The 21,251-nt window shown below is 39.0% G+C and overlaps 2 protein-coding genes across 3 annotated transcripts; both read left to right on the top strand.

Annotated features, from left to right (window-relative positions):
* The first annotated feature begins 4 nt into the window (after positions 1-4).
* LOC115737375 (TVP38/TMEM64 family membrane protein slr0305) lies at positions 5-6,123 on the top strand. Its single transcript, XM_030669479.2, has 8 exons — positions 5-670; positions 2,069-2,121; positions 2,447-2,539; positions 2,620-2,843; positions 3,422-3,488; positions 4,888-4,998; positions 5,549-5,597; positions 5,724-6,123. The coding sequence occupies exons 1-7, from the start codon at positions 178-180 to the stop codon at positions 5,570-5,572; spliced, it is 1,065 nt and encodes a 354-aa protein (XP_030525339.1). The 5' UTR covers positions 5-177; the 3' UTR covers positions 5,573-5,597; positions 5,724-6,123.
* Positions 6,124-6,793: 670 nt separating this feature from the next.
* On the top strand, positions 6,794-20,987 carry LOC115746421 (phospholipase SGR2). Of its 2 annotated transcripts, XM_030682210.2 has the most exons (22): positions 6,794-7,079; positions 7,308-7,580; positions 8,847-8,947; positions 9,336-9,518; positions 9,972-10,127; positions 10,370-10,441; positions 10,549-10,701; positions 11,496-11,546; positions 14,369-14,539; positions 14,872-15,021; positions 15,896-15,961; positions 16,049-16,600; positions 16,686-16,764; positions 16,900-16,976; positions 17,336-17,408; positions 17,858-17,960; positions 18,458-18,551; positions 18,671-18,733; positions 19,363-19,411; positions 19,540-19,643; positions 20,341-20,387; positions 20,650-20,987. In XM_030682210.2, the coding sequence occupies exons 2-22, from the start codon at positions 7,361-7,363 to the stop codon at positions 20,885-20,887; spliced, it is 2,802 nt and encodes a 933-aa protein (XP_030538070.1). In that variant the 5' UTR covers positions 6,794-7,079; positions 7,308-7,360; the 3' UTR covers positions 20,888-20,987. The 2 variants fall into 2 exon arrangements, with proteins under 2 accessions (XP_030538070.1, XP_030538230.1); XM_030682370.2 differs by lacking the exon at positions 20,650-20,987 and adding an exon at positions 20,498-20,565 and having other exon boundaries at positions 6,815-7,580.
* The last annotated feature ends 264 nt before the right edge of the window (positions 20,988-21,251 follow it).

The raw sequence follows: 21,251 nt of genomic DNA, 5'->3' as shown, positions 1-21,251 counted from the left end.
GGCAGAAGCAGGAACACTCCTCCCTCCTTATCGCCCCCATGGCTCCACCGTGACCAGAAACTCCACTAACGTCACCGACGATCCACGAATTCATTCATGGCATTCACATTCTGATTCCTCTCACCGCACAAACAACACCCCGGATGTTACTTGGGGCCTCATCGTTCTCAGCCTAAAATGCACTCTCGGGGGCTGAGACCACCACTAACACCCTCCGCCTCTTCATTCCCATCATCGCCATCACCGTCATCTTCTTCTCCATCATCGCTCATATACAACCTGCATTTCTCGTCCCCACCTTCCTCCTTCCTCTTCAGCTTCAGACCCAACAAGCGCTTCCACTTCCTCAAGCCATGCTCGTCCCTCAAGCAGACCAAGAAGCAGCAGCAGCGGTCGCTCCAGAAGACGAGCGCCCCGCAGAGCCTCAAGTGGTTCTTCAGCCCCAAGGGCGACGGGGATGACGAGAAGCGGCAGCTCATGGGAGAAGGCGAGGGCGATGGCGATGGCGAGGGCGAGGGCGGTGGCGCGTCGGAAGGTGACGCGGCGGTGAAGGGGACTCTCTTGGCCGGCGTGTTGCTGGTGGGCGTGGTGGGCGGGTTCGGCGCCGTTGGGTACGTGTACAAGGACCAGATCAACGCTTTCTTGACCCAGTTCTCTACCTTCATTGACGGTAATAATGCGTCCAGTTTAATTTCTGCTTCTCTTGTCATCTGTCTGTGTGCTGTAGAGACAGGTTTCTGTCGAATTTGGTTGCTTCCAATTTCTTGTGACTGCTTGTCGAAGTTGAAATTTTTGAATACGTTTATGTAGAAACATTTAGGACCCCTTTGTTGATTTTTTGTGATTGGTTGTGGGGATGGGCATCCAATCAAGGGATTGATGATTGTTGTCAAGAAACAATCAATATTGCTCTGCCTTGCTTTTAGGCATAGCGAAATGAATCAGTATTACCTCTGATTTCATGGAGAACAGCTGAGCTTTTGCGACTGAATATGGTCATTTTGGACATAGTGCTGTGGCCTGAGCTCAATCGTCGATAATCATATTGAAACGAATATTTGATTGGCAAGAGAACAAGGAAGTTTTAGTCCTCTTCAGAGTTTCATTGGTGAATTATTTTTTCTTTTTTACATGTTTGTGTCAACAAATCGAAACTGAGATTTGTTTCCAGCCAAAAAGTTAATGCAACAAAATCTTTCTTATTCACTCCAATGGTCTCCTGTTTCTCTCTCTCTTAAGCATTTAGGTTGCTCTTCCCATTCTTCCACAACTTAGCTTAATCCCCTAATTAGAAGATCGCAGTCCATGGTGTCCAGTGTGTCGACTCATGCTTTGGGAAGAATGAACATAGTTATGAAGTTTCCTCCTTATGCAGGTTATTCAGGGTCAATGTGCTTGTCTAGGAAGCCTGCATTTTTTAGGAAGCTTTTGCATAGTAGACAAAAGCATCTCACTCTCAATCAGTTTATGCTTATTCAATTTTAACTATGTGCCTGTTTAATGAAGTTGGGCGCCCCTTTTCCTTTTTAATGGATATGTTAATTTGTAGTTCTGCCTTTTAAGGTACTCAGGCTTTTTCAAAACAATCTATCAGCAACAATGTCGTGCCAAGTTAATGTCTCCCTCTATGTGACAGCTCTTCCTGCATAAGCAGTGGAAGCGCCACCAGTTCAGATACAATGCAGGAAACTGCAATGTTCTAAGCTCTCTGGCGAACCCCTTTCTCAATTATCTCATTTCACACCCACCTATACCTGTCATAACATGTCATAGTCTAGAATTACCTTGTTGGTTCACAGGTTCACACTTGTGAGTTGGTATATTGTGAACGCATTTATCTAATTATTTTAGACTTCTAATTCTAGGAGCACTATGGGGGGAAGTAGGGGCACTTATCTTGTTTTATATCCTTATGTTCACGTTCACCTTTTGCAGTGTGTAGAAGTAGAATTAGTGAATTCATTCATTTCATTCAACTTCTTCTTCTTTTTTTTTTTTTCAATGTTTTTGTCACCTGCTTTTTTCCTGGCTAACATTTTGATTTTAAACTGTTCCTTCTCATTTTCAGGTTATGGCCCAGCAGGATATGCTCTATTTGTAGCTGTTTATGCTGGTCTAGAAGTAAAATTTCTATACTCTGACTTGATAATCACCATGCGACTCGTATACTTTCCGCATTTTCATCTAAATGTTTTGATTTCCTCTTATTGTGTTTCTGGAATTTAGATGTAACCTCCGTTACTTTCGTAAGCGTGCATGCTATTCTTAGTTAAAGCAGAGGTTGGGTTTGGGTTTGGGTTTGCTGGTCTGAGCCGCCACATCTCTCAAACTTGTCATGGCATGATACCTTTCATTTCTTGGCTTTTGGCTATGTTTTTCTACTAGCTGTTATCATGATTTCTGAATCTTCATGGAACCCGTTGCTAACTGGTTCATGTCAATGTAGATCCTTGCAATCCCAGCAATCCCTTTAACAATGTCAGCTGGACTTCTTTTCGGTTCAGTAATTGGCACAATCATTGTCTCCATTAGTGGAACGGTGAGTTCTGGATTCCAGAGCATGCTAATTGGTATAGTAGACATTCCTTGTTAACCCTGTTCTTATTCTGCCTCTTTCAGGTGGCTGCGAGTGTTGCTTTTCTTATTGCCAGATATTTTGCTAGGGAGCGAATTCTTAAGTTAGTTGAAGGAAATAAGAAATTTCTTGCAATTGACAAAGCTATCGGGGAAAATGGCTTCAGAGTTGTTACACTTTTGCGTCTGAGCCCTTTGCTTCCATTTTCTCTTGGGAATTATTTGTATGGACTCACATCTGTCAAATTTGTCCCATACGTATTGGGAAGGTATCTATCTTCATTGAATTCTATTATTACTAATACCATATATACCATTCCAAGCTTTTGTGATCCCACAGTTTTATGGTTTAATGTGCTTATGAGTGTGCAACTGCAATCTCTTGAGAAGGTTATATACGTCTGAATATTATCCTGACCAATTCAGCTGAAGGAAGTTTCGTTGTTAGTGCTGTCTCTGGCCTGCTGATAAGTTGCAACAGCCAGATAGGAGATAATGGCTTTATTGTCTTCTTTGCTCTTGAGCTATCCGTAGTTCTCATTTTCTTTTTTATCTGTATGGTTTCTAGTCGTTTGCATGTTGGATTTATCAAGTGAGGTGATAATGATCATATTGACCTGTTATGTTCTCTCACTCAGTCACCAAGTCAAGTAATGAAGTCCCTTATAATGTCTGTGAAATTTGTCAAACAACTCTTTTCGCTGGACTTAAAAGATATTGCTAATGTGCAAAAATAACAAATGTGGATATAGGGATGAGCTAGATTCATGTGCATTTGGTGGATGCTACTGGGAATCCTATTCTAACCCTTCTTTTTGTGTCAAATTTTTCATTACTTTGGATGCAGTTGGTTAGGGATGCTTCCGGGAACGTGGGCATATGTCAGTGCTGGTGCTTTCGGGCGAGCGATCATTGTATGTTGACCTTTGGCTTTTCCATCTTGTTATTAATTGAGTGGCTGTTACTTTATTTTATGTTTAGTCATTTGGTTGTTTTGCTCCAAAGAAACCCAATTCTTGTAAGTAGTATAGAGAAGACCATACTCTTTTTCTCGAATAAGTGAGCAACACTTGTGCTGCCTACTCAAGAAACATATGCAGTAGGACTACCCCAACAACAAGGCCAATAAATGCTGATAATCAAATTTAAACAGGAGTAATGATATCTCAAGTATCTGAACTTTTGCCGTTCTGCAATCGAGTACCTAAACTTTTGTTTTTGTTTTTGTAAGCAGTCAAGTTTCTCAACTTTCAAATTTAGCTCAATGTGAGACATCCTTCAAAACATTGCCACATAATGTGATTTTGCTTACGCGGCTCACTTAGTTGGCAAATTTTAAGCACAATTTTTGACGTGGCTTTCTTATTTGGCAAAAATGGTGTCATCTGCATTTAGGTGTTGGTTGATGAGGGGAGAGAGAGTGCTGTCTCAAGTGGTTACATTGGATACCAATGTAGATAGTTCATGTCTATTTACTGGCATTAGTGTCCAAGTTGGCATTTCAGTCCGCGAGTTTACAGGAGACCTCACATTGACCTATATTGGAAAAGTTGAGGTAGTTGATCCAACAGAAAAAGTGTAGGTACTCAAACATAAAGTGGGGTACTGGCAGTCTCCTTAACCCTTTTCTTTACCCAATTAACAGTTTTATGTGCATGTCATTGTAACTTTTCTATGCAAGCTCTCATATCCTTCTAGACCAGTAACTACAAACTTAAAACACTTTTTACACCTACATCGCCACAATGAGCGCATGTAGCATGCATCATATTATTCCTAGCCTTTCAAGTATGTCAAATAGCCCTTTTGGAATTAACTATGCAGTAATCATAGTCTTCCGTGATAAACAATATTCTGGTGTTGAGAAGCAGCCTATTTGTTGCACGAATTCCATCAGGACTAGTTTGTATTCTTTTGTATTGTGTAAGGAGATTCTTAAATAAGTGTCATCCGGGGTAGTCTAAATGTTACTTGTCGAAGTAGCTGGAAGTGTAGCACCTGTAGTTGCTAGAGCCTAGAGGCACTTATTTTTAGATGGACACCTCGAAATAGTTTCCAGGGAGTCACTGCTGGCAAAATTACCTCAGAACCTTGATGGTATACCCTGAAAGGTTATTCTCTGTTCGAGCCTAATAATTGACAGGTGTTGTGACTGTCTTGCTTTTACTTCATTGTTCTTTTTGTATGTTTGAGCACGCTATATTCCTTGTATTGATGAGTTCAGATTTGACTTCGAGCTCTTGTGGGATGGTGATGTGGTGATTATAGTGAGGCTGAATAGTTCATTTGTTTATTACCATGCGATCTTTGCAGCAAGAAGAATCTGAGATTGGTTTATCTGGAGGAAATGGTCAGCTAGTGACCCTTGGGCTTGGACTTTTGGCCACAGCATTAGCGGCAACCTATGTGACCAAACTTGCAAAGGTACTACCTCCATTCATAGTACGCTCTTCTTCTTCCTTCCGTAAGCACAACTGTTGCTTGGGGGCTCAGTGTACCCAATGAGCTATTTCAATGGACAAAAGAAAAACGGGTAATGTTTCAGTACGAAATGACTGGGTCACAATTTCAGTTGACCGGTATCACTGGCAAATACTGTGATCGTATTGGACAATCCTGTCGTCAAGAGTATTATATCATTATCATGATGGTTTCTCAGTTCCTGTTGGTGCATGTTAGAGATTGCTTCTTTCATACATTTGGAAGCACGGATTCTTGTTTGGCTCTGATGTACAGAACTAAGTTTGTTTTCTTGGGGACTCGGAGAAACGTTAAAACTCTCGAAGTCTCAAAAGATTGTAGATAACACCTCTCTCTCTCTCTCTCTCTCTCTCTAGCGCGTGTGCACTCGCACAGAAGCTGAGCATGTCCTTTTACCGTGTTGGGTCATTCTTTGCAGTCGCATTGGCGATGAAACTGCATATTATTTTACGTCGCCTAACTGTTTCGCCCTGTGTTTATTGTGGTTGCGCAGGACGCCATTAAAGACATCGAGTGATAGCCAGTCGCTGGTTAGACTATAGGTGGGAAACTGTAAAATTAAGGATGAATTCAGCCACATGTAAAAGTAGCAAAGTCCGCATTCTCAATTTTAGATCAACTACTGACGTTCTTCCCCATTTTTGACCTTCCTGTAATTAAATGTATAGCTGGAGTTCCATGATTATTTCCTTGGCTTTCTCTGGTACACCGCGCAATGCTGCCTGTGACCGGGGGAATGTCGTATTGATCAGGAGCTACGAAATGACCCAACGTTCAGGATGGAGAAAACTGCCGCATAGGTTGTCAATTTGTTTCAGCCGGGCATGCCAATGATGCTAAAAAGCGGATCGAAAGAGAATATTCTATGTCTTGGAAACGATAGGAATCCAAAATGAACGTCAGCTTGGAGCATGTGCTGCATAAGTAGAATTTGATGCGGTATTTTCTTATTTCCACTTCTAGCCATTGACTGGTACACCCTGCACCAATAGTGTTGGTAATGTCCTTCTTGAAAAGGATTTTATGTATAATCAACATCAGTGACTAATCAAGTTTTCTTCTTGAAAATAATTTTTTAGAATTAGTTTGGATAGGGCGATTAGGAAGGAAAGGAACAGACTGGAATAATTTTGACAGGAAAGAAGATAGAAGATATGAAGGGATTGAATGGTGGTGGGGCAAGACTTGGATTTTCCTCCTTGTCGGAATATACCATCAGATCAATCCCTCTTAATAAGCGCCTAATCCGTCCTGATGCTTTCCGTTCTGTCTCGTTTCTTTCGTCCAAACACCGTGGTGTTTTCAGACCGGTCTCTCTTTTATCTTAATATTTCCTAACAGTCGTATCGTTTAGCTTTCTAATTAAATTTAATGATACGAAGAATGATGTAATCCACAAGTATTGAATTGTTTCTCCTTATAAAAAAGAATTCGTGCTCTTCAAATGGGCTCTCAAGGTAAATCTCTCTCTCCTTTTTTTTTTCCCAAAAAAGTTTTGACCATAAATGATGACAACAACTTCCAAAAGTCTTTCGTACATTAATACTCGGGTAAAATTCATATGAGCTCTTGGTAACTTTAGGTTATTTTCTGGGCCACGTCATCAATCAAAACCACATTTCTGCTATTTCTCCCAAAAAAAAGAAAAAATCTCAAGAGAGTAAAAAAAAAAAAAAAGGATAAAAAGAGAGAAGAAAAAATAAAAATAAAAATAATAATAAAAGGAAAAGAGAGCATACGAAAATTGCAACCGCCATTTCTGGGCTGCTGGGTTGTTCTGGTTTCGCTGCTTCCACCAAACATTCAACTCCAACCTGTCCTCCTCCTACTCCTCCTCCTCCTCCTTCTTCTTCCCTTCTCTCTCTCTCTCTCCAAGCTTTTGCATTCGTCGAAGAATCTCGCTTCCGTGAAAAAAGTGCAGTGCGTCGCTGTGACGGAACCTCTGGGTCCTTATTATAATGCACGAAGGAGCATAAGCGATCACTTGGTTGGGGTCAACTTTCGCTTCTTCTCATTCGCGGAATGTGTGAGTTTGCGATTTCGTGTCGTTCGGACCCGCGCTTCTTCTCTCTTCAAATTTGGCGTTTTGGCTCGCGGTTCGAGTTTGCACCTGCGAGCAGATTGAGATTGGAGCTGAAATTTGGATTTCGAAGCTGTTTTGTCGGGGCGTGGAATTGTTAATTGTGTTCGGGGACTTGGTTGATCGAATTGAGGATTTTGGGCTGGGAGCTGATATTACACGCGGGTCGCAGGTTACAGTTTCGGCGAGCGGAGTGAAATCGCGTGTCTTGGTGGCCGGCTCGCAATGGCCGATTCTGGGGCGGGGCTGGGAGGAGAGAGGGATGGGTCTGGGATTGAGGAGGCTACGCCCGATTTGTTGAAGAACACGCCTTCGAACATCGCGAGGTTGGAGGATGTGATCGAGCATTGCGAGGGCCGACGGAAGTACTTGGCTCAAACTCGGAGTCCCTCAGATGGCAGCGATGTCCGGTGGTATTTCTGCAAGGTCCCTTTGGCCGTGAATGGTGGGTTCTTTCTGTCCCTTCTCATTCTCTGCTTTTGTGCACTAGTTTGGTTCCTTTGTTTCTTCCATGAGATACTTTGTGAGAGGCACGTAGAGTTACTTGATGTTAGTCTAGCAATCTATTCAAGTAAGCCGAAGCTTGAACAAACTGATTATAAGTTGCATGGTGGAGAGGAATGGGCACTCTTGTGTGTCATTGAAGCTTCGGAAATCGTGGGGAGCTTTTTGGGCATAAGAATGATCCATTTGAAGTTAGCGTTTATTATAACATGCTTACCTGATTTTCTATGCACATGGTGGGACCAGAGAGTACAACATTAATAAAACTAACAAAATTTCAACAAGTAATTTTTACTTCATATGGTGTTTACTTGTTTTTTATGCAATTCCTCTTGTTTTGTTATTTTTGAAATTAGAATAAGTCTTATCAGTGAATTTACAGTATGTTTGTGTCAAATTGCGGAATAAGCTGAACACGTGCACTCAATGCTGGAATAAGAATACTAAATGCGGAGAAGTATTGGGTAATGCTCTCTCATAACAATAGAAAGAAGAATCATTGTTGATAACAAAACATGTATAATAAGTAGTCGAATATGCCAAATACACGTGCTCTGACTGACAGAATAAGCATAATAGATGCAAAGAAATAAACAGGTGATGCTCTTTTGGTCATGCGATCTAACGCAATCACTTGAGTGCATCACATACTTATATTTATTAGTGCATTGCTTCAATTTGTAAGAGTAGGTTAGGTTATTTATTTTTATATACCCTTTTGTTTTTATTCTTTATTAGATATCAATTTTTTAAAAATTGTTCTTGATTCTCTTTTCTTTAAAAATTAAAGTTGCCATATCGGTGTATCGGGGACATTCTAGATTTACTTTGATTGCAAAACTTTGGTTTCTTAGAATATTCGGGTACATGAGAACCGTTGGAAAAATAAACTTGCACAAACAACACAACTCAAATTTGGTCTCATCCCTTTTGTGGCAGAGTGGATGTATTTCACACTTTTGGGCCTCATCCCTCTTAGTGTTTAGTCTAGTCTGATCGCATGTTGTTGATGCTTCAGATGGCATCAATCAGTGTCTCTATCCTTCTGAGTTTGACAGTTAATCCTGGAAGTGCGATAAATTGATAGCTTAAATGTTTCCATATTTGTCATAAGCTTTTCCTCCAATAACTTTTTTTCATTCTCGAGTCGTGTTGGACCTTTAGCTAATACTCAACTTTGTGTGCTGTCTTTTGTTTTCTATTGCAGAGTTAGCTGCCTCTGTTCCTTGCACGGAGATAGTGGGAAAGAGTGAATATTTTCGATTTGGTATGAGAGATTCTCTGGCAATAGAAGCCTCCTTTTTGCAGGTAATTTCTTGTGCCCTCGGTATAATTCCTCAGGATTTTTCTATTCTTTCCTAGCTAATCTAGTTGGCAATGTATTTTCCTACTTTGCCGTCTTTGAATTACATCGAGTATTTCTGTCAAATTGGTATTTAGAAGAAGTATTTCTTAAAAATGTCTGTCAAGTATAAAGGTGTTATTGAGAAACAACCATATGGGTGCCTTCTTTTTCCATTTCAGACTTCTTCAATCTGTCTTTGTGATGGTGGTTTCTTCTGCTGATAAGTAAATAGCTTGGCTGACTTCTTGTCTTCATTTGATTGCCGTGAGTTTGGCTCATGTGCTTCATTCGAGGAATCCTTTCTCAGTTTGGCTACTGAAGGTTCTGTTTTTACTTGATTCTGAAATGCAGAGAGAGGAGGAATTGCTATCCTGCTGGTGGAAAGAGTATGCAGAGTGCAGTGATGGTCCAAGAGCAAGGCTAATCTCAAGTACCGAGGATCCACAGTCGAGAACATCGACTGATCTGTCGGCTCAGCTATATGAAGTTGAGGAAGAGAGGGTTGGTGTTCCAGTCAAAGGAGGACTATATGAGGTATGTTTTGCTTTCAAGTCTTTTTGGGCTTTTATCACTTTGTACTGTCTCTACCTTGTTATTGTGAGAAAGGTCTTCTGAACTTTTATATGACAAAGCAATTAGCATCTGAAACTAAGTTTGTGGCTCTACTCTCTGTATCATTGATACAAGGAGCAAAAACTACTTCCTTTGTGGTAAAGTTTAAAGAGATTTATTGTATTGCTTGTATTGCCCATGATGGTTGGAAAAAGATTTGAAAATGAAGGATTTCCTCGAGAGCATGTTGCATGAGACCTACACATCCACTACTTATGCAAGAAATCTTCTTCGTTGAATTGTATCACTTTCACATTTTCCATCTCTGTGAAGATATCTCTTATCATGCCAGCTTATTCCTCCACGATAACAAAATTGAATTTCTTTTGCATGTTTGTCAACATGACGTGGAATCTCTGTGAAACATTGTGATAGGTAGACTTGGTGAGAAGACATTGTTTTCCTGTTTATTGGAATGGTGAAAACCGACGTGTCTTACGAGGGCATTGGTTTGCTCGAAAGGGAGGGCTTGATTGGCTTCCTCTCCGTGAAGATGTCGCAGAGCAGTTAGAGTTTGCATACCGTTGCCAGGTAGACAAGAACTGTTTCTTTTGGTTTCACTTTTGGATAGATAAAAGATAAAATGTTGTCTTGTTACTAAATTTGTCTGATATTCAAGATTATAAGTAACTTTTACAAGAACTGTCTATCTTTCGGTTAGCAGCCATAAGATGGGAAAAGTTCTGTACATTCTTTTAGGTGAAAGAAGGACAGTTTTTCTTTAGTTATATGTTTATTGTAATGTCAGTCAAATTTGTGATTGGTTTCTCTAGGTGTGGCACAGGAGAACATTTCAACCATCTGGATTATTTGCGGCTCGAGTTGATGTGCAAGGCTCTACCCCAGTATGAACACTTCTCTTTAGATCGAACCTAATATGAAAACACACTGAATTTGAAGATCCATGTTGGATGTATTTACCTTTTCAGTCATTCTGCCACTGTTTATGTAGGGATTGCATGCACTTTTCACTGGAGAAGATGACACTTGGGAGGCTTGGTTAAATGTTGATTCCTCTGGTTTTTCTGGTGCTATTGGTTTCTCTGGGAATGGGATAAAACTGAGGCGTGGCTTTTCTGCATGTCAGTCACCTAAACCGACACAGGTGAATTTTTTTGCATGCTGTTGTTAATAATACCTTAGGACTGGGATTAAGATTTGAACTGCTGGATTATTGTCAAGTACTGTCCTGACAAAAAAAAAAAAAAAAGATGATATTCTACTGGTCTTCTCAGCCCATCGGCTATATACTTTGAAACTTCAAAATTCTTTCGTGCTGGACACGGATTGATGAGAGGAGAAGTTCCGTCATGATCGCTTCTGGTTGAGAAGACTTGTATGAATTTCAGGCCAATTATCTGGTTATGTTGTACCAGCTAATCCGAATGGTGTCTTTATGTGAACTATGATCGTCCTATTGATTTTTTCCTTTGTAAAATTAACCGACCATTCCTTGGAAAAGTCACCGGTAGAAATTACTTTTCTTCAACTATATGAATATAAGTAGCTGCAACCTTGTCATCACCTGTGCTTTGCTGGGAATTGTCTGATTCAGTATGTTCTCGACCATTAGAAGATGTGCTTTTGCTCTTGCATATGGAGAGGAGTCAGAAGCAGCCAGAAGCCTCTTCTTTTCCCCTTCTGTTCATAACCTTATCTCTTAAAATGAATGGTTAAAATGGGACAGAGAAATTTTATGATAGTTTGAGATTTTGGTTTTGAACTGGGGGTTTGTTTCACTTGGGCAACTTGCTCTAAATGTGGTATTGAGCTTTGGAATATTGGGAATCTTTGGCTATTGCTAAAGTACGATTATTCTTTGGGCTTCCCATCTTTATTATATATGCTGAATATATACAATCTTTGATGCTTTAACTGAGAAAGTTTCATTTGCTGCAGAATGAATTGCGTCAGCGGAAGGAGGAGCAAATGGATGATTACTGTTCACAGGTAGTGCAGCATCCATCTATTGCTTTGCATTGAGAATATGCATTCAGAATGTTGGCTATTGGATTCGGCAGTGAATTTTTTTTCAATAAAATAATTTGGTGGAAAAAGAACTCTAGTGACTAAGCAGGATCAGATATATGCAGTCCCAGAGCACTGCGTATCTGTAACTGGTAATACCTTGTCTATTTTTTTGGCCAGACATTGGCGATAACTTGTTGGAAAGAACTCAACTGCAAATAACTAATCTTAGTTCTCCTTGATTGTTAGGTTTTTATAGAAATTGCAGAGGGAGTACGCAAACAATGTGTGGCAAACAGGATATTAACAAGGGGATATTGAGATTAGAGGCTGAGAACAAAAGTCTAGAACTATGCAGGCTATAACATATATTAAACATGACTTTAGCAAGTTAGGCAATGAAATATTGGCACAGTTTTTTTTCAACTAAGCTAATGGTCTACAACTTGGATGATTTTTTATTTTTATTTTTAATTTGGAAGCTACTAGGATTGGGAATTTTTTCTGTGTGATACTATTTTCCAGACCTACATACTATGCAACTTTTGTCAGGATTAGAACTCTAATAATCTTATTTGGGGACATGGAAAATAGTAATCATGTCTTGATAGTTAATATGACACCGTTTTTAATATGTACATAATTGGGAAAGCATGAGCCACTACCAAAACTATTTTTTTTTTCAGCACTATCTTCAGATTTTACTAGAAACAAATAGGGAGGATTTGAGAATTTTGCAGCATCGGAAGACCATGTAGTTGACCCTCATGAATGCGTCAACACCCCCAACCACCCCACCCCCCAAAAAAAAAATGTTTCCGTCTTTGCCGTTGAGATAAAGATAAACTCAGTACATTGTTATCCTCAACACCCCCAACCACCCCACCCCCCAAAAAAATGTTTCCGTCTTTGCCGTTGAGATAAAGATAAACTCACTACATTTTTATCCTCAAAAATCATTTTGTCATCGGCTATTGTTTTCGAAAACCTTTTTATGGATGAGGCACAACTAAATTTCTTAACAATTTGTGTATGTATGGGGTAGCTGCTATTTCACTTTTTGACGTTACTGGTACTTTCGGTGCACAGATCTGACCGATATTTCATAATTTATTACAGTTTATGGTCAGTAAATTTGATGATAACTCTTTGATAAAAAAAATTTGATGATAACTCATTTTCAAACCATAAATATTTGCATTCAAAGTCATATAACCAATAGACACTGAAGATTGGGGAGGGAATAAAAGGATGTCCAGAAAGAAGTATCTATCATGCACTTAGTTTTGCACCACATTTTTATTTAACAGTTTAAGTTTTAAGAAAAGTTGGTAGTGATCTGAATATTGTGCATTATATCCTGCCAGTAAGTCCAATGTTTCAATATCTTCAAGTCTGTAGTTATATCCTCATTTATAAGCAATTCACGCTTAAAGATGCCTTTAGTTTAACAATTTTGGCTTTTAGATTTGCGGGAGTGGTTTCAAATTCCTAGAAGATAACTGATGACTTCCAACACGTCGGGAAGGGGAATTTTTTGAAAAAGAAGAAAGATCTTTCGATTAATATCGATTGCTTGTTGAATCATGTGAATTGCGTGAAATGAAATAAGGCAACTCGATAAGAACCCATACCTAGGGCTAACATCATATGTGGGCGCACTATTATGCGGTGAGGATTGTAACTTCCTTTTGGGAGCAATATGGGCTAATGAGGCATGGGGGGATGTGCATACAATATGAGTGGGATTAGCCACTTCAATGGGATCTTTGATCCTGGTTGGCGGATAAACTGAAAATACATAACTCCAATTGCTATGGGAATATTGTTTAGCAAACATTTATCTATCCATCCATAAGGTAGACCGGCCACTACGCCGATACGAAGTAATTATGCATCATTGACGGTATTCTTCCTAAATAGTAAACACAGGTAATAAATTAGAGAATACTAAAGGTTCGAGCCATTCATCTAGTGCCTAAATATATGATACATTTACAAAACCCAATTGCTAATATATTTGTGACTACTACTACTTAATCTTTGAAATCACAAGGGTTCATCTCATAAAGATTGGCGTACGGTTTATCTTAGGACGAAGTGGAGGAAAGCTATTAGCATTGTGGAGGGGCGGAATTCCTATGTTGCAGACTGTCCTTTTTAGTCCTTTTTCCCCATATATATTTATATATTTTTATTTTTATATAATTATTTATTTTCCCTCAATCGGTCTTGCTTTTATTTTATTTATTTTTTGGGTTCATCGACCGCCGACCCCAACTAGTTTGGGATTAAGGTGATGTTGATGTTGATGTTGATGTACTACTTAATCTTTGAATTTCTATTAATAATATCCAAAATTGATTTTTGGCCAATTGAAAGGATCTAATGACCAACCGACGAAATGCCTCGGGGAGTTGAAAATAAACTGGATCTTCACTTACACTGGGTTTTTCAATAGGATCACCAAACCTATCAATTGATTTACTTAGCCCACACCTGTATTCTATAGAGGTGTGGGCTAATTTTTTTGATTTAAGGGAAGGGCCCTGCTATGAAAAAAAAAATGATTTTCATATTCGGTATACTGTTGCATTTGAGATAATCTTAAGTATATTCTATATATTAGAGGTTTAATTGCATTTACATAACATGAAAACAATATGTGAGTTCAGTATGCAGGTCTTCGTGTTTATTGACCTCACATCAGAAAAAAAGATTTGTTTAGAATGCTATTTAATCTATACTCTATACAATTAGTTTGTTAGGTTGAAGAAAATATAAAAATACGTCCTTGATTATAGGTTCCTGTTGGGCACTTAGTTTTTATGGTTCATGGTATCGGGCAAAGGCTGGAAAAGTCAAATTTGGTCGATGATGTCACCAACTTTCGGCATGTCACAGCAAGTCTTACTGAAGAACACTTGACTTCTCACCAACGGGATACCCAGAGGGTTCTTTTCATCCCATGCCAGGTACACAATAAGCTCTTTTATTCTTTTATATACATCTCCTTTTGGGGTTTCTAGATTAGTTATCATTAATGAAATCCTTTTGCAAATCAACCCTTTGAACTATTATTTGTTAAGCAAGTGATGCTTAGAAACAGTACCACTTTATCAAATGGAAAGTCTGAGAGTTCTCAGATATTGTGAGACACCACAAACAAAACTGTAGCAGATATCCATCTAATATCTTGTGTTCCGTTGAGTTGCACATATTTTCTTTTCTAATTTCAGCGAGCAATCAATCTCAATCCACATTGTAATTGATGCATTTTTTATGTAATTGCTCTGTTTGGTTTCAGTGGAGAAAGGGTTTGAAGCTCAGTGGTGAAGCTGCAGTTGACAATATTACCCTGGATGGTGTTCGTGGTTTACGTGTCACGCTGAGTGCTACTGTTCATGATGTGTTATACTATATGAGCCCTATTTATTGTCAGGATATCATAGATTCGGTATCTCTCTCTCTCTTTTAGAGAAAATTAAGTCACATAAACACTGCTTATGCATACAAATTTCACATGCTTACTGTTAATGGAAGTAGTTTGGTCTGGATAATGCCGTGATATGGCTTTTTAAGCTAAATTCTCTTAAGATCACATTCGACAGAACCCTATAATTAAAGTACTTGGTGTGTAGTACATCTACATTCTGATGAATGAGCACCACTAGTGCTAAATCGGATTGGAGACACTCTGTGATTTAATTCTTTCGTAAGACCCAACCCTAAGTGGTCACTGGCTTGACTCCTGTGAGCCAGGTCTTATCCTTACAGATGGTATCAAAGCAAGACGCCTTCTAGTAGGCTTGTGATTGGAGGACAGACTAGGTCCTTAATCTGACTTGACAAGGGTGTGAGTGATTGCATTGTAAAGGGGGCTCGAACAGGTGTGGCTCCTAGTAGATTTCTAGGACAGTGGAGAGGCAGGAACGAGTGAATCACATATTAGATATGGGGTATCTCTAGGTGACATGGGCTAATACTCTAGAGGATATCAGTGCTTTAAATGGGGGAGTTTGTAACACTATAACTCCACATTGGATGTGAGACGTTTTGTGATGCTAATATGTAAAGACCCACCTTGAACAACCATGTCTTTGAAGTTAACAGCATTTGTACCCTTGGCCTGCCTTAAACATTTCAATTCCTGGAGAAGCCTTTGATCTCCTACAAGGGCACACAACGTAATGCACTACTATTTTTTTTATGGTTTTGTCACTTCATTTGAGGATATGAACAACATCTGTCAGTGTTTTCCAATTTGCAATTTCTAAAAGATGTGAATTGTGCTATTCTGTGCAAGGTGATGAGTAGTCACTTCTTTCCAGGTCTCCAATCAGTTGAATCGATTGTATCAGAAGTTTTTGAAAAGGAATCCTGGTTACAGTGGAAAGGTATTAGATTTCTGCCTTGTGATAAGCTTTCTGTTACTTGTGGCTAGTTCAGTCAGATGTTCTAATTCTGAAAGAGTTCCTGATTAGGTTTCTATATACGGGCATTCTTTGGGTAGTGTCCTCTCATACGACATACTTTGCCATCAAGAAAACCTATCATCTCCATTTCCAATGAACGCGGTGTATAAGCAACAAAATGAGAGTGAAAAATCTTCATCTGGTAACCAACCAGATCTGAAAAGCAAATCCTCGACAGACGTGGAACATAGAACTGTTTCATCAATGGATAAAGCCACCGAGAAGCTGTTAACCACTATTGAGGATGAGGAGAGCACAGAACTTTCTCCTTCAGTGCATGACGAAGAACGTACTCAGGGTTCCTGTTCTGCTTCTCCTGCAAAACCAGATTCTGATGAGCTTTCTCCGTGGGTTTCTGCATCCGAGCAACCAAAGAATGTGGATGATGTTCATCAAGTGCTTGATGAATCCAATAACATGCTTTCCCAAGATAGAGATGGCTTAGATGAAGCAGCAATTAGAAATTACGGATCAAAAGAAGGTAGTGAAGAAAGGTTGAATCACAGGGCATATGAAGATGCTTATGACAAGGAAAGAGTAATAGAGTTACTAAAAGAGGAGGTGGGTGTCTAAACTGAACAATGTATATTTTGCCACAAACTACCTATCTCATTGTCTTGAAACTCTTTGTCTGACTGTCGTTCAGATTGATTCTCTGAAAGCAAAAATTGTTGAATTGAAATTGCAATCTTTGGGAAAGAAAGAAGATGAAGTATTGCCACAAGGTAGTAATTGGTTGAGAACTGGTCATTTCATGCACCTCTTTTCATTAAGAGGAATTTCTAATTTGTCTTTAACATCTATTGCATCACTCCTTCAGGAAATTAGAAGCATAATACAATGCAAATCTATTTCTGCAGATGATTCTCCTCGGCAAAATGATAAAGCTTATAGGAGTTATACCCCTTATATCAAGTATACAAAGCTTGAGTTCAAGGTAGGGAATATGAGAAAAGATACTCCTGTCAATTGCAATTGAGCTGGTTATTTTGACTTTAATGTGGGAAGTTTCTGTAGGAAATTGGAAGAATTTAATATTAATGAGTCCTCAATGCCCGCGAAAGTTCTAATTAGTGCACTTATACCACTTCATAGTTTAGACTTGACTTTTTCATAATCTCTAGAGCATTAGTAGTTTTCGTGCTACTCTTTCATTGTTGGACTTCGAACGGAAGGTATTTGGCATGGTTCACTTTATTTCGTTCCTTTCAAAGTATGTCCAAAGAGCAAAGGTATTCTGCATATAGCTATTTATTTTCATCGTGTCCATGACCAATATTCTGTTTCTTTTATTAGGTTGATACATTCTTTGCAGTCGGATCACCCCTTGGTCTCTTTCTCGCTCTTCGCAATATTCGGCTAGGAATTGGTAATGGCGTTGACTCTCATGTATATAATTCCTTTTTTCCGCAAGGTTTCAAGCTTGTAAAATATGAAGTAGATGGATTACCAATTACTTAAAGGTAAGGCACCAGATGTTACCATCCTGAATGTAAAAAATAAAACAAAAATAAAAGATAAGTTGCTCGTGATTTATAACAGAAATCGAACTTGTTTTTCGGATGCTCATGTTCTCTGTATCATTTCAGTCTAAAATGTTCTGTTGGCATATATGAGGAAGTGTCTAAATCTGTTAGAAACCAGGATCGAATAGCATTGATAGTAGCAATGCAATTTGGCAGTCATCACAGCCGGAGTATATCAAAGCACTCTCATGCTCTTTAATCATTGAGCTCTTCCTGCTGTAGCTATTTGGTTGTCCTCCTTGTGTCTCGTATGTAATGAGATTATTTGCCTCCCGCTTTTTGTTGTTTTTAGGAAAAGGGAAAGACTATTGGTGTGAAGAAAACATAACTGAAGAGATGCCTGCATGTCGTCAAATGTTCAACATATTTCACCCTTTTGATCCAGTAGCATACAGGTTTGTTCAAGTGCCTACCTTTTGGTTCTGTGTGCAAGACGTGCTGTGTGTATATATATGTATGTAGATCCTACAAGCTTCCAATCATGTAATGACATAATGCAGCCTTTCACTGTACAATACAATGAGATAGCAGTCTTGCATTCTCATACAAGAATTAGAATATGGAAGCTTGTTGGATTGATTTTTCCCCTGTCGTCAACACATGCCATTCAGTGATTTCAAACTGGGTCCTTTCATATATATATATATATATATATATATGGGTGTGTTGAATTCTAAATGGATATGTTTATGATGAAATGATGCAGTCTGGCATTGTTCATACCTAGGATTAGAAAATGGAGGCTTGTTTGATTGCCTCCCTTTTTGTTGTCAACAGACTTCATTCCTTCATATTCATTTCAACTGGGTCCTTTCATTCTTGAAAGTTTGGTCTAGAATGATTTCTAGCATTAGAGTTCCTCATTTAGCAAGCATTGACATTTCCCGTGCAGAGTGGAACCATTAGTCTGTAAGGAATACACCGACAAACGTCCTGTGATTATTCCTTACCACAGAGGTGGAAAGAGGTTGCACATTGGATTCCAGGTTAGATAAACTATTGATCATGTTGATATTGACTTTTACCAGGAAATTCCCATTTTTATTTTATCATGTTTATATCGACCTGTTCAAGCAGTTCCTGATTATATCCTTTCCTATTGTAGGAATTTACTGAAGATTTAGCTGCTCGTTCTCAGGCAATAATGGATAACCTAAACTTTGTGAGGGTGGGTTCTGTCAGACCTCTCTCTCTCTCTCTCTCAAAGACACACGCGCACACACACGCATTGTGGATGCAAACTTTTATTGGTTGGGTAGATCTTTTTGATCCATTCTGAAAGATGAATTTATACTTTCCAGCAATGTAAAAGGGAGAGAAAAAAGAAACACGATGTAGTCTTTGGTACTCTCTATCAAGTGCAGCAAGCGAAAAGTATATCGAAAGAGAGAGATCGTAGGTTCTCTGTGCAGTAAAATATGTGAGAGATGCATTATAAATCACCATTCGTGCCCCTTTTACTTCATTAATAGGATTTCTGGTGACTACAATACCCTTTTGGTTATGCCTTGCAAGAGGGGCTGCTCGACAAGAACTGAATTGTTATGGTACATGGAATTATCTGCTTATGGTATTCTCCCCCCAAAAAAAACAAATAATAATAATAATCACAATGACGACAACGACGACGACGATAATAATAAATCTCTCTCTCTCTCTCTCTCTCATTTTAAATGGCTTAAATTGTTAGCTAGACTTTTTAACTTGAGTCAGCAACTATGGATTTGTTCTTTATTTATTTAGTCTTCTTTCATGAAGAACTGAACCCTAAAATTTTGTGCTGTAATGGTCTAGCAGGTCAAGGTTCTCACAGTATGCCAATCAAAAAACAGGGACTGCCTTGAAGGTAATGTACACCAAAGAAATGGTATACCCATGAATGCACACACATGATTAATTGATGGGAAACTGTCTCCTATATATCTGCTTCATTGTGGTCCTTCTCATGAATCTGAGTTTTTAAGCACACTGCAGAAGCAGCAGAAGATGGCCAGGAGAAACAAGAGAGATCATATGGTTCGCTTATGATGGAGCAACTAACTGGAAGTGAAGAAGGAAGGATAGATCACGTGCTTCAAGTGTGTTGTCTACTTATTAAGTGTGTGTTTGTTTTCTTTTGCGTAGGATGAATGATATTCTACAAATACATGTTGACCTCAAATTGCCTTCAAAACGAGATCTTGTCTTACTTTAAACTGTTGCTCTTTGCTGCTCGAAACCTGTCGACATTTTGTTTTGTGTCAAGATTCTTTACTTTTTGTATGTGGTGAAATTTTTCTCTATGTCACTCTTAGTGGTAAGCACTCCTGAAAATGGATGTGAATATAATGAGATGTGAGGACGAGAGTTGTGGTCAGAATGTGGTTTATCCTAAATTTCAAGTAAGTTGTGAAATGATGCAGCCAAGAAATCTTCTTTTTTGTGGTTGTCCTTTGATCTTGTAGAATAGGTATTCATTGCAGTGTAAATAGACAAGCTTAAGATGTCTTCTGCATGTTGAGTCAATTATTTGTTTTAGTTCACATTCCAATTGTAATCTCCCTGAACGCGTTGGTCCTGAAAGAATTTGGTTGTATCTTTACATTTTCGATGTTTCAAAATATGCAGTCTTTTCTGGTGTTTTAGATTAGAGCCTTCCTCGTATGAGTGTTTTGTCATAGCATTTTCGGTCTTGAGTATAGATTGTTGTGGCTGCATTGTTGTTAAGTATTCTCTGTCAACTCATGTTTTATTGCTCGTATTATCCTAATGCTAGTTATTTTACTTGGGTTGCAGGATAAAACATTTCAACATCCTTATTTATCGGCCCTGGGTTCGCATACGTAAGTATTAAGACATAATGTCTGAGTTCCCAGTACTTTGGGTCTTCTAAGCACTTCGATGTTTTTGTGCATTCTTCATATTCTTGAGTTTTGCTTGATTCTCTTCATAGGTAATGTGGAAACTGCTAAAAATTGTTTCATGCAAATGCTGCTTTGCAATATTGGCATTCTGCCTTTCTATGTTTGCAAGCATGAAAAGATTTACCCATTTACGAAATGACTTACCTAAGGCAGCATTTATCTTTTCATATGGATAATGCAGAAATTATTGGAGGGATCACGACACTGCCCTATTTATATTGAAACACTTGTATCGAGAAATACCCGAGGAACGATATTTCTCTCGGGACCCTGAAGCATCTGGCGCAAAAAATGGGGTTGGTGACGCAGGTTGGTGCCAAGGTAGAGAGACTGCTGAAGAAGAGCTTCCCTTGACATTTTCGGACAGCATCTTAGGCAGAAGCTTCTCCAAGAAAGCTAAAAAAGTGGTGAAACCTTGAAAAATCGTGCACATGCAATACAGAACCACAGCAGATGCAGATGCCTTCTGGATGGAGCAATTTCTGGTAGTGCCAAATCCGCATTTGCACGAACTAGCCATATGATTGATAGCCATGATGAGCTGCAGGGACTTGCCATTATCTGTGGTATAGCGTTGGCCCTCAACTGTAAACCGCATAGCCTGTTGCTTTAGTATAGTTTGCTTGATATCTTTTGCTTTCAGGGCCCGTCCAGAGCATAAAAACGCAGAAGTGGGTTCAGACTGCCGCAGGAAAATTGATCGCTTGTGTTGGATACAGTTTGTTGTGCAAAATAATTAGGAAGTCTGCTTGTAAATACATACACGAACACACGTTGAAATGT

Source organism: Rhodamnia argentea, chromosome 2, assembly GCF_020921035.1.
Source record: "Rhodamnia argentea isolate NSW1041297 chromosome 2, ASM2092103v1, whole genome shotgun sequence".
Taxonomy (NCBI): domain Eukaryota; kingdom Viridiplantae; phylum Streptophyta; class Magnoliopsida; order Myrtales; family Myrtaceae; genus Rhodamnia; species Rhodamnia argentea.
Note: the sequence above shows the minus strand (reverse complement) of the source record. Positions and strands in the feature narration are given on the sequence as shown.

Bases quoted from the DNA above. Each gene is read 5' to 3' on its own strand.
- LOC115737375 (XM_030669479.2), top strand. From the start codon at position 178: ATGCACTCTCGGGGGCTGAGACCACCACTAACACCCTCCGCCTCTTCA. The intron at 2,844-3,421 runs GTATCTATCTTC...CTTTGGATGCAG, and splicing joins GTCCCATACGTATTGGGAAG to TTGGTTAGGGATGCTTCCGG. The intron at 3,489-4,887 runs GTATGTTGACCT...CGATCTTTGCAG, and splicing joins CTTTCGGGCGAGCGATCATT to CAAGAAGAATCTGAGATTGG.
- LOC115746421 (XM_030682210.2), top strand. From the start codon at position 7,361: ATGGCCGATTCTGGGGCGGGGCTGGGAGGAGAGAGGGATGGGTCTGGG. The intron at 9,519-9,971 runs GTATGTTTTGCT...ACATTGTGATAG, and splicing joins TCAAAGGAGGACTATATGAG to GTAGACTTGGTGAGAAGACA. The intron at 19,412-19,539 runs GTAATGTACACC...AGCACACTGCAG, and splicing joins AAACAGGGACTGCCTTGAAG to AAGCAGCAGAAGATGGCCAG.